The sequence below is a fragment of the Crinia signifera genome, chromosome 5, assembly GCF_055691185.1.
Source record: "Crinia signifera chromosome 5, ASM5569118v1, whole genome shotgun sequence".
Classification (NCBI taxonomy): Eukaryota; Metazoa; Chordata; class Amphibia; order Anura; family Myobatrachidae; genus Crinia; species Crinia signifera.
The window spans coordinates 276,179,390-276,195,281 of NC_139221.1; the positions used below are offsets into that span (position 1 = coordinate 276,179,390).

At 44.3% G+C, this 15,892-nt stretch overlaps 1 protein-coding gene and 1 long non-coding RNA gene across 4 annotated transcripts in view; one reads left to right on the forward strand and one right to left on the reverse strand.

The window, feature by feature from the left end:
* Positions 1-338: 338 nt before the first annotated feature.
* On the reverse strand, positions 339-2,907 carry LOC146079706 (uncharacterized). Of its 2 annotated transcripts, XM_083186368.1 has the most exons (3): positions 2,675-2,907; positions 1,335-1,738; positions 339-1,096 (listed from the first exon to the last, which is right to left on the reverse strand). In XM_083186368.1, exons 2-3 carry the CDS (start codon positions 1,734-1,736, stop codon positions 524-526), a joined length of 975 nt encoding a protein of 324 aa, XP_083042494.1. In that variant the 5' UTR covers positions 1,737-1,738; positions 2,675-2,907; the 3' UTR covers positions 339-523. The 2 variants fall into 2 exon arrangements, with proteins under 2 accessions (XP_083042494.1, XP_083042495.1); XM_083186369.1 differs by lacking the exon at positions 2,675-2,907 and having other exon boundaries at positions 1,335-1,871.
* A 12,724-nt stretch (positions 2,908-15,631) lies between these two features.
* LOC146079707 (uncharacterized) overlaps positions 15,632-15,892 on the forward strand; it is a 68,422-nt gene continuing 68,161 nt past the window's right edge. For both annotated transcript variants that reach the window (XR_014474706.1, XR_014474707.1), the window contains exon 1: positions 15,632-15,780. This is a non-coding gene — a long non-coding RNA (uncharacterized LOC146079707). The remainder of the gene's footprint in view (positions 15,781-15,892) is intronic.

The window sequence follows — 15,892 nt, forward strand, 5'->3', positions numbered from 1 at the left end:
TCATTGTTCATTGAACTGGGGAGTGGTGACAGCAAGGAGGAAGCAATCGTTCACCCTCTGAATACCGACCATGGGTTGTGAAACAGGTATGGAGCTTGTCCGCTGCCCCTTGTGTGCCCCGCTGTTGATGTTTTCATAATAGGGATACCAACCCAGGTAAATAGCCCCATCCACTAGCCCTCTCCCTTCACACCATCCACTCACCTGCTCATCTTGTATAAGAAAATACAATTGTTTTCAGTAAAAAACTTTATGTAAAAAGTTAAATTTTTACATATACAATTATTAACTCTCATAAAATAGCAAATAATTGACAATAAATTGTCATGAGATAAAACATTTCCCAACCAATGGAAAACAATATTTAACAAAGTGCAAACATGTGTTTGTTGAGTACAATGGCCCACATACAGTGGAATGCCACAGGCAAGGTGATATGTTCCATTCCCCAACATCAACGAAGAAAGTGCAACCGCATGAACAGAATTTTTTTAGAAAAATGCTTGCAACAGCAACTGTAATTTTACATTTGCAACAAACTAGGCTCATCACCTTGCAGAGTGGCATGGGCACTCATCCAAGCGGAGCAGGTGCTACTTGAGGAACTATAGGTAGGTGATGATGTTGGGGAGTGATCACTCAAGGCAAATTGGTTGTTTAGGTTTTGTGTAGAAGTATTTGGTGTAGGTGGATATGACAGATAATGTGGATTGGTTGGTGGTGGGAGAGGTGGCCAATGCAATGTCTGCGATGGTAATATGGGGCTCTCTGGTAATTTACCATTTTGAGCACATATTAGCGCATCGTATACAATGCTTTTAAAACGAAGACGTTGAAACGGATCCAACGACTGCAGTTCAGATGCGATGTTCATTCCAAAATTTTCATGTTCATCTGGGGGCTTCTGAAGAACCTGTTCTGCACGCCTCAGAAATTGCTCGGCAGACAATGGTGCAGAGCTCGTATTCTGTGCAGTAACCCGACGTCTTCTTGGCGGTGGTGGGCGACTTGGTTGCGGAGGAGATGGCTCCGCGTCAACTAAATCGACATCTGTAGGCTCGTTGATGGAGACATCATGGTCGCTCCCTGGTGCTGGCTATAATAAAGGTAGACAAAAATAAATTACACAAACTTTCAAAATGGTATTGAGCAGAATAACCATGACACTCCAAAAATTGTTGAACTACACATGCCAGCATGCACTACATCAGTTTTTTTTTAAAAAAGTAAAAAAAATTTTGTAGTGCTCATCGTCATGTGCATTTAACAACAGATGGAGTGTATAGTTGTAAAAAAAATCTTGAATGATGTTTCTCCTTTGTACATATACTTACCACCTCATCTTGATTCTCGACAACTACCGGTGGCATATCCCCCATCATCGAGCAATGAGATTGAGTCCTGGGCTCATCCTCAAGGGTGAACAGGAGAAGATTGTAGTACCACAACATGGGCTTTCTGACTTCATCCGCCCCTGCTCCCGAATGCTGTGACTCCTTCACTCTCTTGTGTTCCTTTAAAAACACTGTTCTGAAATTTTGGATCTTCTTTTTGACCCATTGCAAATCCGCTTGACTTTTACGGACTTTACAGTACTCAATGAGCTGCTGGTACGCCTTCGCTTTTTTGTCCTTGTTTGCATAGTCTTTGGAGGTTACTTTCCACAGACAGTCATGGGACTGATACAGTTCCAGGAATCCAGTCCAGTGGTCTTGTTCAGTGATTTCAGCTGACATGTCTGTAAATGACAAAAGGATTCAATATACAATATTTTTAAAAAAATTTATAATGCACCAGGCAGGCAGCAACACTTTGCACCAGGCACAGCACTCACAAAATGCACCAGGCAGGCGGAAGCACTTTGCACCAGGCACTGCATGCATAGAATTCACCAGGCAGACAGCAACACTTTGCACCAGGCACTGCATGCATAGAATTCACCAGGCAGACAGCAACACTTTGCACCAGGCACTGCATGCATAGAAATCACCAGGCAGACAGCAACACTTTGCACCAGGCACTGCATGCATAGAATTCACCAGGCAGACAGCAACACTTTGCACCAGGCACTGCACTCATAAAATGCACCAGGCCGACAGCAACACTTTGCACCAGGCACTGCACTCATAAAATGCACCAGGCAGGCGGAAGCACTTTGCACCCCGCACTGCATGCATAGACTTCACCAGGCAGACAGCAACACTTTGCACCAGGCACTGCATGCATAGAATTCACCAGGCAGACAGCAACACTTTGCACCAGGCACTGCATGCATAGAATTCACCAGGCAGACAGCAAAACTTTGCACCAGGCACTGCACGCATATAATGCACCACAACCACAACGGAATTCCAAACAGTACCAAACAGTATTGAAAATCACCCTTCCCAGCACAAATCTTCCTGGCCTATATAATGTTGTAGTAGAGTCCAGGTATATAATGTGATATACACCAAAACAAACAACTTTTGTGCCAGCCATTACCACCCCAAAACAGGATATGGGTTTGTTTATCTCCAGGGCTAGCCAGTCACCCATTCAGCATCCCCACCACACAAGGCCAAACCACCCACCCCCACAACATAAACAACTACAAACATGAAGCGCTCAGCACATTAAACTCTACTACATAGCAGCCGCCACCCTACCCTCGCCACCACACGAATAAACTCACCAATTTATTGAAGAATCCACCCCTGCCGTGTCCTGCTACGCACGCTGGTTCTCCTGATGCCATCAGCAGCAAAATGGCGCCTGGGAGGTTCCTGGGAGTGGCTACATCGCTTTCCGTCGCTCGTTGTTCATCGTTTGCCGTCTTCGGCACTGTACGATGTAAACGATGATAGACGAATTGACCTGCATGCAAGGGCGATGACAGACATGATGACCGACCTGCGGGGACGCGCATCGTCGTTTATCGTCCATCGTTTAATGCTAAAAATGTGTACGATACTAAACGATGTTAAACAATTAACGACCATGGATAATCGCTCAAAATCGTTGCAAGGGGGTTAAATGAATGGAATCTTTCATAGTCGTGGGCATAGGATCTTTGTGTCTGTATGGGCCTTTAGAATTAACGAATTCCAGTTTATGCCTATAGAACATGTGCCTCCCCTTAGGAGAGGGGGAGATCGGCATAAGATTCTATTGAAAAAAGAGAGCTACTGGATTTATGAATTGAACTCGATGAGTCCAAATGGTCTCAATGAAGAATTTTGTTTAACACATTTTCTATAATGTCTTAGGTATTAGAGTCGCTTATATTGCCTGCTGAAAGCACTGATACCACGTCATTTATGAGCTGTAATTTATGTCGGTATTTTCATTTGATTTATATGGTGCATTTTCTATTTTCTGTGTGTTGTCTTTGTATATGTTGCTGTGTATGTATTGGATTAAAGCAGTCACGTTAATGTACGGCAAACGGCGGGGTATAGATAATCTGAGGCCGCTGTGGACTGTTGCCGTGGTGATATAAACAATATTTTGTTTTTCCACCGCGTCACTTCCGGCGCCAGGGATCGTTCCTGGAGTCCCCTGCAAATCGGCCAGGTAATCTTGGTTCCGCCTGACGGGCACTTCCGGGTGGACGGCACCGTGATTGCGGCGAGATGGAGGTGGACGCCGGGACCCCCAGGTGCGGTGAGTGCGGCGCGGACATGTGCAGGTGAGATGGCGCCAAAGGGGCCTATATATAACATGCGTAATGTATAGCTTGGTTAGTCGCCCTCTTGAAAAAGGTGCTGGAAGCACCGAAACGGCCGTCGAGGAGACGTTGCCTAAAGGCCAGAGTGCAGCCTGAAATTATGCTGAAATGATGCTAAGTATAGCCTGACGGGTGTTGTATGCTGACATGATGACATGTTTGTTTGCTGCTCACTTATGTCCCCTGTGACAATAAATATGTATTGAATATATTGGACTGGTGCTGGTCTTCCTATGACATGGGATTCTCTGCTATATAGATACATACATATAACACACACACACTATGGAACCCCTCATTGCATTTGATTTCTAGAACTTCTAAGGACCACTGAGAAAATATCCAGTGGACCCCATTGCCTGAGGTCCCCAACCCTTGGTCTAATTTCAGGTACTAGAGAGTGCACTCAAATGTTACATTGCTACTGTGTTAAACGGTCACATACATTTGTGGTTGCTGGTCTCACTCCATGGTTACTGGCGAAACCTCTACCACCATTCCGCTGGTGAGCACTTCATACTACAGTCCAACACTGATAACGGTCATCCAAATGTGACCAATATAGAGGATTGGGATACATAACACCCACAAGCAAGCTCACATCTTCGTTATAGCAAATGCTGCATCACATTTTAATAATCAATGAACTACATTGTACAATAAATGTAAGATTTGAACAAAAGCCTCGGCATCACCTCTTCAGGGTATTACAAGTCTTTGGAAAATACGGACCAGGCATATGCAGGTAATCTTCATCTCAATTTATAGAGGATTATGGAACTAAAAATAGACAGATTAGGAGAGGAGCAGGACCATCTCATTAGCCTTTCGCATGTTTTAACGAACACCCCTGTTTTTATTATTTTTGTTTTTGTTTTATAGGTTTTCTCCCCAGCAATTCATAATTAATATTTGTGCACTATATGTGGATGGACCCTGCCCCCTCCATCGCCATGCACTTTCTAATGGCTACAAATTCCCTTGAACACTTGCCTATGTCTACATAATAAAATGTCTGTTTTGTGGATTAATATGTACAATTGTGTGTTGAACAATCTCCTTTAATATACAGTTTTATGCTATTTAGTTTCTATACTGTTCATCAGTGGCGGCTCCTACCTTTTTGGGTGAGGGGGCTGCCTCTGGCCGCAGGCACCCCCCTCCCCCTGTCACCACTGCTGCCGCTCTCCTCCCGTCCCCGGCGCCTGTCCTATGAGTACAAACATATGTACTGCGCATGCGGCCAGCTTCTATGGGATGCTTCGGCAACAGCCCATAGAAGGAGTCTTGGTACCGGCGCCTGTACAATATAAATGACAGGCATCGGGACCAACGCGTGTGAAGTACCAATATACAGTAGGTACTGCACATGCACAATTGCCAATTTTGCTTGGCAGTCCGCAGAAAGGCATCCCGGAGGGAGGGAACACCTCCCAATGGGACTGCCTTGGTGACTGGCAGGTCGGACTTCTAACTGCCATTCAAAGTGAGGCCAGTGCAGTCTGGCTTCACTACAGTGGCGGATTTTACCTGGTGGGGTTGCAGCCCTGCAGCCCATAGGTAAAAGCCGCCACTGATTTTCATATAGTTTTCACTGTCATCAAGGTCACTGCCTGACATTCAATAAAGTTCTTCTGACATAATAACAACAGTTACATTAACATATCAGTACTTTGATCCAGAGTGTTTGTGTTCAGTGGAACAAATCAAGTAAGGTCATTCAAATGGATAAGAATAAAAATGATGAAGTTTGCAAATAATAATAATAATATAAATAGTAGTAATAATAATAATAATAATAATAATAATAATAATAATAAAAGTGTATGAATTACAAAGCTAATTGCTAGCAATAAAGACTAGTTGTTATAAATGAGCCTGAGAGTGTCTCATGGGTGAGTGATCCTTTGGAGAGTTATAGAGACATAATCACTCTAGGACCAATTGGCGATAGCCCAAAACAGATGTGTACCTAGTAATTGGCCATAAAATAACACCTGTATCTCACTTATGTCTAACAGAATGCCTAGTCAGCTGATAACGGGCCAGATGCACTAAGCTTCAAAAGGGATATAATGGAGAGTGAGAAACAACCAACCAATCAGCTCCTGCCTGATATTTTTCAAACTACAGTCTGTTATATGGCAAGTAGGAGCTGATTGGCTGGCTGTTTATCACTCTACATTTTATCACTTTTGAAGTTTAGTACATCTGGCTCCATGAAAGGGTAGTTTCAGGATGTCACTTGTAGCCCCAAAATGATCAGCTTATTTGAATAAACTGCCAAAATACATAGACCCTTTTGTTAATGAGGGGCAGATTTATTAAGTTTGGGTGATAAAGTGGCTGGTACTTTATCACCAGTCAATCAGCTCCTATTTGTCAAGTTGCAGGCTGACTTTGAAAAATCACAGTTAGCAACTGATTGGCCAGTGATAAAGTACCAGCTACAATATTATTTCACCGGGCTTAATAAGTCTGCCCCTCATAATAATTTTTAAATCAATACTTATTTTGACACCTTTCTCTGTATGTTGGCAATTATATCTATTCTAGTCTCCATTCTATGTTATTTCTATGTTATATCATACCTCCCAACTTTCTTGACAGGCGAAGAGGGACACTGAGCGTGCCAAAGGCGCTTGCCTGAAATCACAAGGCCACGCCCCATTTTTGCCACTAAGGGGGCCTGACCAGCGGCTATGTAAGCCCCTCTAGTACAGGTATAGATGCTGTTGGCATGCGCACAGCGACTATTCACCAGATGACAGGGGGGACTCCCCAACTTCCCCCCCCCCACACACACACACACACACACACAGTGGAACACTGCCGGCGCTGGGCGGGATGCAGAAACGTCCCCAAAAACTGGAACGTTCCTGCAGAAAGAGGGACAGTTGGGAGGTTTAGCAAAGAGACTATTTTAAATACAGAAAAATAGTTTCATACCCATATCAAGAGGTTCTGTCTGACTCAATCTAATCAGTCTAGTTCATTTGTACAAAGCTGATGAGACTGGAGACACAGCGGTTAATCAAAGCATAGAAAATAAAGATTTTACAAGGAGCCATGCAAATATCTCTGGTTCATGGTTTCCACCCAATGCAATCCCATCACAGGGATAATCCCCTGCCAATATTATTGCAACAATGCCCCTTCCAGTTAACATTTTGATAGAGGATCATTCACCACATTTATCTCAAGGGTAGGTGACAAAGAGAATGAGGTTCTACCTATTCCCTTCTGGCTTCATTGCTATGATTGACTACATTGTATTTGTGGAAAAATAACTAGAGATCATTGTATCTTGGGAAGATTTAGCTCCCTCAGTTTGCCCTATGAGGTGATCTATAGAAAGACATTTACCACAGGATTATTCCTGTTCCATTAGTGTCAATCACTAGTGACAGAGAGAGCTGATTTAATTTTATCAGTAATATGGACATCATATATTGCACTTTTAGCTCCAAAGATATACAAAGATGATTTATGCATTAAAGACATAGGCATCTTGGAACACTTAAGACTCATCACTTACAGTGTAACCAGCTACAGTAGCTTGTTCCACTGTCACAATTGTGTGGAAAGTGACAGTATCAGCTGCTTTCTAATGTGGACTGTGAATCCTGTAACGTCGCAAGGACATCTGCAGTAAAGGGCAGTGCCAGAATTCGTCCTGTTGAAATAGAGGGGTTTATTCTAGTTCATTCTTTCTGACAAAATCCTTCTTAGATGGACAAAACCATGTGCACTGCAGGGGGGGCAGATGTAACATGTGCAGAGAGAATTAGATTTGGGTGAGTTATTTTGTTTCTGTGCAGGGAAAATACTGACTGCATGATTTTACACTGCAATATAGATCTCACTTTGAGGAAAAACCCCACCCAAATCTAATTATTTCTGCACAAGTTACATCTGCCCCACCCGCAGTGCACATGGTTTTGTCCATCTAAGAAGGATTTTGTCAGAAAGAATGAACTAGAATAACCCCCAGAGTGCCAAAGTGATGAAAAACACCTGGATCAGCGAACGGCCACCGGTCCATGTATTTTTGACACATTCCAGGTGAAATTGCAGCCTCTTTTTCAGGCATTTTCTCCCATGCCTTTTTTGCCTACTAAAAAAGGGAAAAAGCATGGGTGGAAATGCCTTCCTTAGCGGCGTAAACAACTGCAACTGAATAGTCAGGCATCTAATTAGTTTAATTTTTTTCCGCTATCAGGAAAAAACCTACTAATTGAATACCCCTCAATTGAATACCCCATAAAATTTTCAAAAAAATATGGAGAAGAAATAGAGATATATGGTTTCCTAATAATGAAAAAATTAGCTTTCCATCAATCGAAGATTTGTAATATGTTAATATCCAAAGAACGGGAAGAGGAAGCACTCTTTACCGTTCCCAATCCATGTAGATGGTATTATATGAAAAAGTCCACAGAATTGAAAAAACTTGAGAAAAACAAATTTCCATGCGTCAACCTTTTCCATGTCAACTAGGGATGCCAATCCCAGGGCATTTTTTCAATCCCGGAATTCGGTATTGAAAAATGCCCAATCCCGGGATTCCCGGGATTGGCTTCCCTAATTAAAAAAAAAACCCTGCCATTACCTTTATGGCAGGGTGCGGGCGAGAGCAGCCGGCATCTACGCGAGCGGGCAGCCGGGCGCTGGGTAGCTGAGAGCCCGGCGCTGGGTAGCTGGGGGCCGGACCACCGACCGGGGAGCAGGAGGCATGCAGTGAGGCTGTGGGCGGGAAGAATGACTGTGTGGCTGCAGGCCAGGCATTGGAAGCTCCAATCCTAGATCAAAATCCCAGCGTTCTTGGGGCCGAATCCTGGGATTGGCCACCCTAATGTCAACCTTTTGTTGATGTTGACCTTGTGTATGTCGACCTTTTGATGTCAACCTATTGACTGTCGACCTAGAAATTGTCTGTCAGCCATCGGGATACCCTTTTGATTGCTGTTATGAAGACTAATAAAAAAAAAATTTTGATAATAAAATCTCTATTATTATCTCTATTATTATATACAAAGTGACAACTATACTCTACAGCATTGTCAGATTTAGGCCCTTATTCTGATCGGTGCGGATATTCCCGCATTCTTACGGAGCGGTCCGCACGCTACAGTGTTTTGCCGCATGCGGCCATCGTCCGTAGAAACGCCCACGTGTCCTCCGCATTCGGACGGACTCACTCTTTAAGAACAGGGCGTGTTTACGGACGACATACAAACCATGCGTGTGCGGGAGAAACACTCAGATTCGGCACGGTATTACAGAGTATTACAGAGTATGCTCGGGAATACCGCATCCGAACGGGAGCCAAGCGGTGCTACCGCACGTAAGCGGAGTATTTACGCCAAACAACCCACTATTAAGTATCTTCTGCAAGACATCACATGACCCACTTATTCAATTACCTATCCTCATAAAAATTATTTATTTTGCTACATTCCTGCCATGTTGTTTATTTTTTGGATTTTGTATTTTTTGGTCATTGCATCACAGTGGCATTGACTGTGACATGTATAGAAATAAATTTTTTTACTTTACCCAAAAATGTGTGGTTTCATGAGTACATGTCGAATACACATGTGTATTGCTAGTATTAATATTCTGTCATGTCCATTGTTAGCAGTTTTAAAGTGTCTGACAAGTACAGGATATGTGGGTGTTTAGGAAGGGTTCCTTGAAGCAGCAATGGTTTCAATTAAAGCACTGACAAGCGGCCTATTAGTGAGTAATGAGTAAAGGAGTCGATTCTATTGGGTTCAGGTGTTAATGCTTGTAGTCATTAGGCGTACGTTCGCCTACCGCATGAACGAGTGGTGTCCGCAAAGCAATAGTACACTTGTGGACACCGCACATTTCTTCCCCTTTTGATCGCGTGCATTCGGAGTGCTATCCGAATGTACGCCCCCCAACATAAGTGTACTCCCCCGTGTCCGCCCATGTTTCCGCCCCGTTTTGCCCACTTTGAAACTACGCCCATGTGACATTCCGCATGACGCCCATAATACGCCCATATTTCCCGACTGATTGCGGGGAACAGTTTTGTACGGGATTTGGCCGAACTGGTACGGAGTCAAGGCGTGGCACATGCGCGTTGCGTTCTCCACGCATGCGCAGACGCCGAAAAGACGCGATCCGTAAGAATGCGGTAAAGTCCGCGTCAATCAGAATAAGGGCCTTAATTATGAGTGTTACATATTTAGAAGGCTAATTAGTGATGACATGAAGACTGGATTAAAATGCTGCAGAAACTCATAATGTATTAGACTCAGAGGTTGGGGTCACTGTGACCAGATGTCCTTACAAAGACTTTACTGTGTTCAGCTAATTACCCACCAAAGCAAGGCCATTACAGGTTCCATTTGCTGTACAGATACAATTCCCTTTTCCCTGCGATGTCTCTGCTATGTTATCAATTACTCCTTGATTTTGAGAGATTTAGGGCATTATTCTAAGTCGCACACAAAGTGTGCGCAGTGGCGTGTATTGGCGATCGCCCATCTGCAAGTTTATGCAAACACTATAATACTTTCCCTTGTGTACATTCATGGGGCCATACGTGCAAAGACCGAGACACCCACTTATAGCGCCCACGCACACTGTAATACCGTTCGGTGCTTCCTTATACACCACCATTGGTCGCACCATCAATGCTTGCATCAAGCCTATAGCAGGCTAGCAGCTGCAGATTCTCTATATGACTATTGCCTCCTACGTCTGTGGCTTTGGGGGGTATTCAATCTTCCGCTGCTATTCCCGATGGGGGAAATAGCGGCGGGGCCCTATTCAATGCTGTCTTTCCCGACAGCATTGAACAGGGATCTCGGCAGAACGGACCCGACTTTAGAAGCCCTTGGGACTGTTCTGCCGAGAACGGCCGTGGATTGTAGAGCTCTCGGCCAAAGCACAAAGAACCACGGCCGTATCTCACAGCCACGCCCACTTTTTGGTGTTCGGCAGGCTGGACATTGAATCCCGCCTGCCAATTCCGGATTAAGCACGGGGCGACAGAGGCAGTTGCCCCAGGGCCCCCACACATCAGGGGCCCCCATAGAAGGCACTGCTGTTGTGGTGGCAGGTGGGCTTGGGCAGCATGGGGTGGGCAGCGGCTCTCTGTGGCAGCTGGGCACTGCAATCAGAGGCGGGTCCCTGCGGTTGATGGAAAGTCAGCGGCACAGCCCCTGCGGCAGATGGGAAGTCAGCGGCTGGGTTTCTGCGGCAGATGGGAACTAGTAGCACTACTAGTTCCCATCTGACGCAGGGGCCCGGCCGCTGACTTCCCATCCGCCTGCCCACATCCCTGCTAACCAGGTATCCAGGGGGGGGGGGCGCTGCCCAGATCTCTGCTGACCAGGTATCCATGGGGGGGGGAGGCTGGCAAACCCAGGATTGAATATCCCGCTGTGTGTCTGTGAATGCAGCTGCCTGCACTGAGCCGCCAATGGCATTCCCATAATACACCCATTTTTCCATGCACTACTAGCCGCCTCCCAGTCACTGGTCAGTAACTCCCACCACTTTTCTGCCACCTTTGTTCATGTGCTCTGTGTAATGCAGGCTTTGTAAGCAGTGGAAGCTCCTGCCTCAGTGAAGGTGGGAGGCTGCTGCTGTCTCCACTGCCGGCAAGCCCCCCTCCCCCCCCCTGCTGCCACTGCCACTCATGACCACTGCTGCCGCTCACAACTGCTCCAGTTCGAGGTCCTGGTACCTGTACAGTGCAGATGAAAGGCACCAGAACTGGTGCATGCACAATATGGGCTGCAGTACTGCTCATGCCCATACTACTAGGAGCATGTACATAAAACAAGAGAGAGGATGAGTACCACACACTATTTTTCCACTGCAAACTGGCTGTTAATGCTTATATTATGAGTTCTTCTTCAGGCAGTATTTCTCACCTAGAGATGATGCCAAGTACAGTATCTGTATCCCCCTGCTCCAATTGGCAGAAAAGGAAATATAACTAGTTTGTGAAATATATTGGAATATGTTGAAGAATTATATTCGCTGTGCAGAATAATTAATACGGATATGTTTTATGGATTATTTAGACAAATGCACAGTGACATAAGTCACTACTTATCTATAAATTATATTTTCCATTCACAGAAACATTGATTATTCTCAGAATCCAGGCATAATGAACTGTGAAACCATTCTCAGAAAATATTGCCAAGCTGGAACCAGACTTCGGTAGCAGGATCAGTAACTGGAAATAACTTTACAAAATACCTTCTCTTCCAAGGCCCTCCTAACTCTCACTGCGTGACACTCCCCAACCATCTGCCATTCACAATGCACCAATTATGTAGGGAAGTCATCCACCTCTAAACACTCTCTGTGTACAATGGATTAATTTCCGTACCTGTCATCTGTTTTGTAATGCCCAGCGCATCATATACAAATCCAGGTTTAGTATTTATAACTAGAGATTAATGGGACAATTTCTCTGGCTTTAAAGAGTCTTTTGTTAATTCGAAGTATCTAAATTATTTTTGCAAAGATCAAAGCACTTTTGTGTGAGAGGAGTCAATGTGAATACTAGGATTCCTCCTCACATGGATAATATTTTGCTTCCTTCTTCCCAAGGTGTCATCTGCCAGGATTTCAGTGTACACTTGTGACTCATTGTGCTGCTGTTGTGGCAGCTTTGTACCTCTGCCAGTCATCACTTCCTGCCTGGCTCAGTTAAAGCTTTTATTAACCCTTTGAGTGCCAACATATCTGTGAGAGATGTTCCTAATATCCGCTAAAAATGCCAGCGTCGCTCACATTTGTTATATAAAATCAAATAAAAAATGCTGTGTAAAAAAAAATAAGTTTTCCTATATATAAAGGTACACATTACAAGTTATTATGATGAATAACATGTTTGCTTGGCAACTTTCACACCAATTTTGACATTTACTTGCCACCCAAAGGGTTAAATTCAAGTGGACTCGAAGCAACATTACGACGGCTGGGAATAGTTAACATATTCTTGCAAAAAATCCTTGCTCTATACAGAACTCCTACAGTGCAAGTCAGAGTCATTGGCCGGCTATCCAGCCCAATAACCATACCAAACGGGACCAGATAAGGATGCCCACTGTCGCCGTTGATATTTGTTCTATGCATGGAAGCCCTGGCTAAAGCCATATGAATGAATCCAGATATAAACAGTCTGACTGTTGGTAACACAGACCACTGCCTAGCATTGTTCGCTGATGACCTCTTGGCAGTTATCATGAACCCTACAGTATCCCTGCCCAACCTTATGACAGAATTCGCCCGTTTTGGAACACTGTCCAACTTTAAGATTAACTATACTAAATCTATGGCCCTAAATATTTCTCTCCATGCTGAATCAGTATCGTTCTTGAGCCCCAGGTTCCCTTTCACATGGCACCCAACCCGTTTCAAGTACCTGGGAACTTATTCCCTCTTCCTTGCCAATGACAGTGACCATTATCCATGTTCCCCTATTACAAACACTACGTAGAGAAATGACACAATGGCTAACACAGAAATTCTCCTGGCTGGGTCGAATAAATATCGTAAAAATGAATATATTACCCAGGCTACTATACCTCTTTCAGACTATGCCCTTCAAACTCCCCCCGCGGTTCTTGGTGGATGTCCAAACGGCAATTAGTCGGTTTCATGGGGGCGGAATGTCGGTGTTCGGGGAAAGGAGTTCCACCACCTCTTCAGGACCACTTTAAGCACTGTATTGGCCCCTGATATATCTGTACATGTTGAGCATGTCCCCCCTAAACGTCTCTTCTCCAGTGTAAATAGTCCTAAATTGCTTAATCTCCCCTCGTAGCTTTTTTTATTTAAAAAAGCTTTAAATTAAGCTTAATTCTCCTATCCCCCAATTAGCTTTGTTGCTCTTCTTTGGATTTTTTCTAATTCTATGATGTCCTTTTTATAGTGTGGGGCCCAGAATTGTACTCCGTATTCAAGGTGAGGTCCAACCAATGCTTTGTACAGTGGCATAATTACTTTTGAGTCCCTAGTTTCCATGCCCCTTTTAATACATGCTAGAATTCTGTTGGCCTTTTTTATTGCTATGTGACATTGAGCACTACACCCCAGTTTGTTTTCTATTTGGACTCCTAGATCCTTTTCAAGTATTGAATTACCCAATGCCTCCCCGCTTAGGTTATAACTAGCACACTGGTTATGTCTCCCAAGATGCATGACCTTGCATTTGTCCACATTGAACCTCATCTTCTACTTTTTTGCCCACTCATCTAGATTGTCAAGATCTTTAGCCGATCAATTATCCAGATATCAGATACATCTGTATGTGAAGATCAGGCAGGAAAACTGCCAACAATCAGTATACTTACAGTATGTAGTTCCACAAATCCCTTGTGCACTGTAGGGAGCTGTCCCTTGTGCTGAAGCGGTACTCTGCTGAGATTAAATACTGACAATACTGTACCTCTGCCATTAGTACTATTAATAAAGGGATTGTAGGGTATATTCTGATAGGGAGAAAATAAGAATGTGGCATCTCCTTGTATAATCACAAATACACTTATTTATTTGGACAAAACAACATAAAACCTCCAAGTGCCGCAATGTTGATAAGATCCTGTCTGCACCAACTGCACCACCTTTCGCCAATACTATGAACAATAACTGATATAAACACTGGTAAGTCCACAACGTATAGATAAATATTGTGCTTACCTAAAAAATTCTTATCTGTGCTCATGTGGTTATACAATACCGTTTTTCCTTTGTTCTTACTATAGACATCAAAGCAAACATAATATATTATAAACAGGAGTATTCACACACAGTCACTGCAATGTAACACATTCCCTGTAACCCTTAAAATTTAGTTACTTTGAATATTGTGTCTGCTTTTTTGGGCTTAACACCGAACCCATTTATCCAAAAATGTTTTTAACATCCAAAAATGTTCCTAAAAATATATAACATTTAATTCCAAGGCTCTAAGGGTCATATTTTTCAGTTAGTGGGCTTTAGAATATATGCAGCAATAAGAAGAAGTGAAGGACCTTATTCTGGTCCAAACGCAATGCTGTTCATTTTGCAGCGTTGCATGTGGAAGTAACGCTGGCCCCAGGGCTGACCTAAAACCATCACACCTAGCCAGCATGTTCCAACACCAAGTCACACAAGCCTCCTTCTGCACTTGCGTCAGTTGATTGGAAACCCAGCATGCACGAACATGACTCAGGATTATAGCGGAGTATCAAGTGTACGGTTACTGATAAGATGCCTACTCCCTCTCTAACTGGGCTACAGACACCTTGGCATCCACCTCAACTATGGCCCGCATGACAGCAACATTGTCCACCGTGATGGTGGACAATGGTCGGCATCAGGGCACCTCATCTAACAAGGACCATCTCTCATTCCAAAATTCTGTAAACCATTTAAATATAATATTCCTTGAATATATATATATATATATATATATATATATATATATATATATATGCCTTGACATATCGCAAGAACTATAGAACTTTAGTCAGAGATTGCAGTTCATAACCAGACAATTGCATTACCTATGTACTGCACATTCGGAAACTTTTTGCCTCTACCCCTACTATTGTCCTGCTAGCGAAGTGTATTTCTATAAAAGAAGCAGGGGTTAAGGCAGAGCTGGGCAACAGGTGGCCCGCGGGCCGGATGCGGCCCGCGAGACTCACAAGTCTGGCCCGCACTGACCTTTATCACTATGACAAGCGGCCCGACTAGCTGAGCCACTTGTCAATTAACCGGCAGCTGCAGGGCTAGAAGAAGTGCACAGTGCCGCCGACGCCTGACTGCGCCCACCGCGCACAGCATTACTGGGAGTGTGGGAGGCAACGCGGTGACGCGGCGGCTGCTTCCCCGCCATTGGTTAGTGTGACCGCGTCCCTGCCCTCACTCCCAGTAATGCTGTGCGGGGCAGAAGCGGTCGGACATCGGCGGCACTGCATTTCTTTTAGCCCTGCGGCGTGACTGACGACTGCCAGCACCGGCAGCAGAAAGTCCATGATCCTCCTGTCCTGGCTCCCCTCGCTCAGGCTCCCCGCTGACTGGTGGGTGATGTTCTGATAGGGATGTAAAGGAATTGCAGTGATTAGGGGCATGAATAGAATGTGTAGTAATTTTGGGTGATGAGAGGGTGCTCGCTGATAGGGGGTGCAGTGG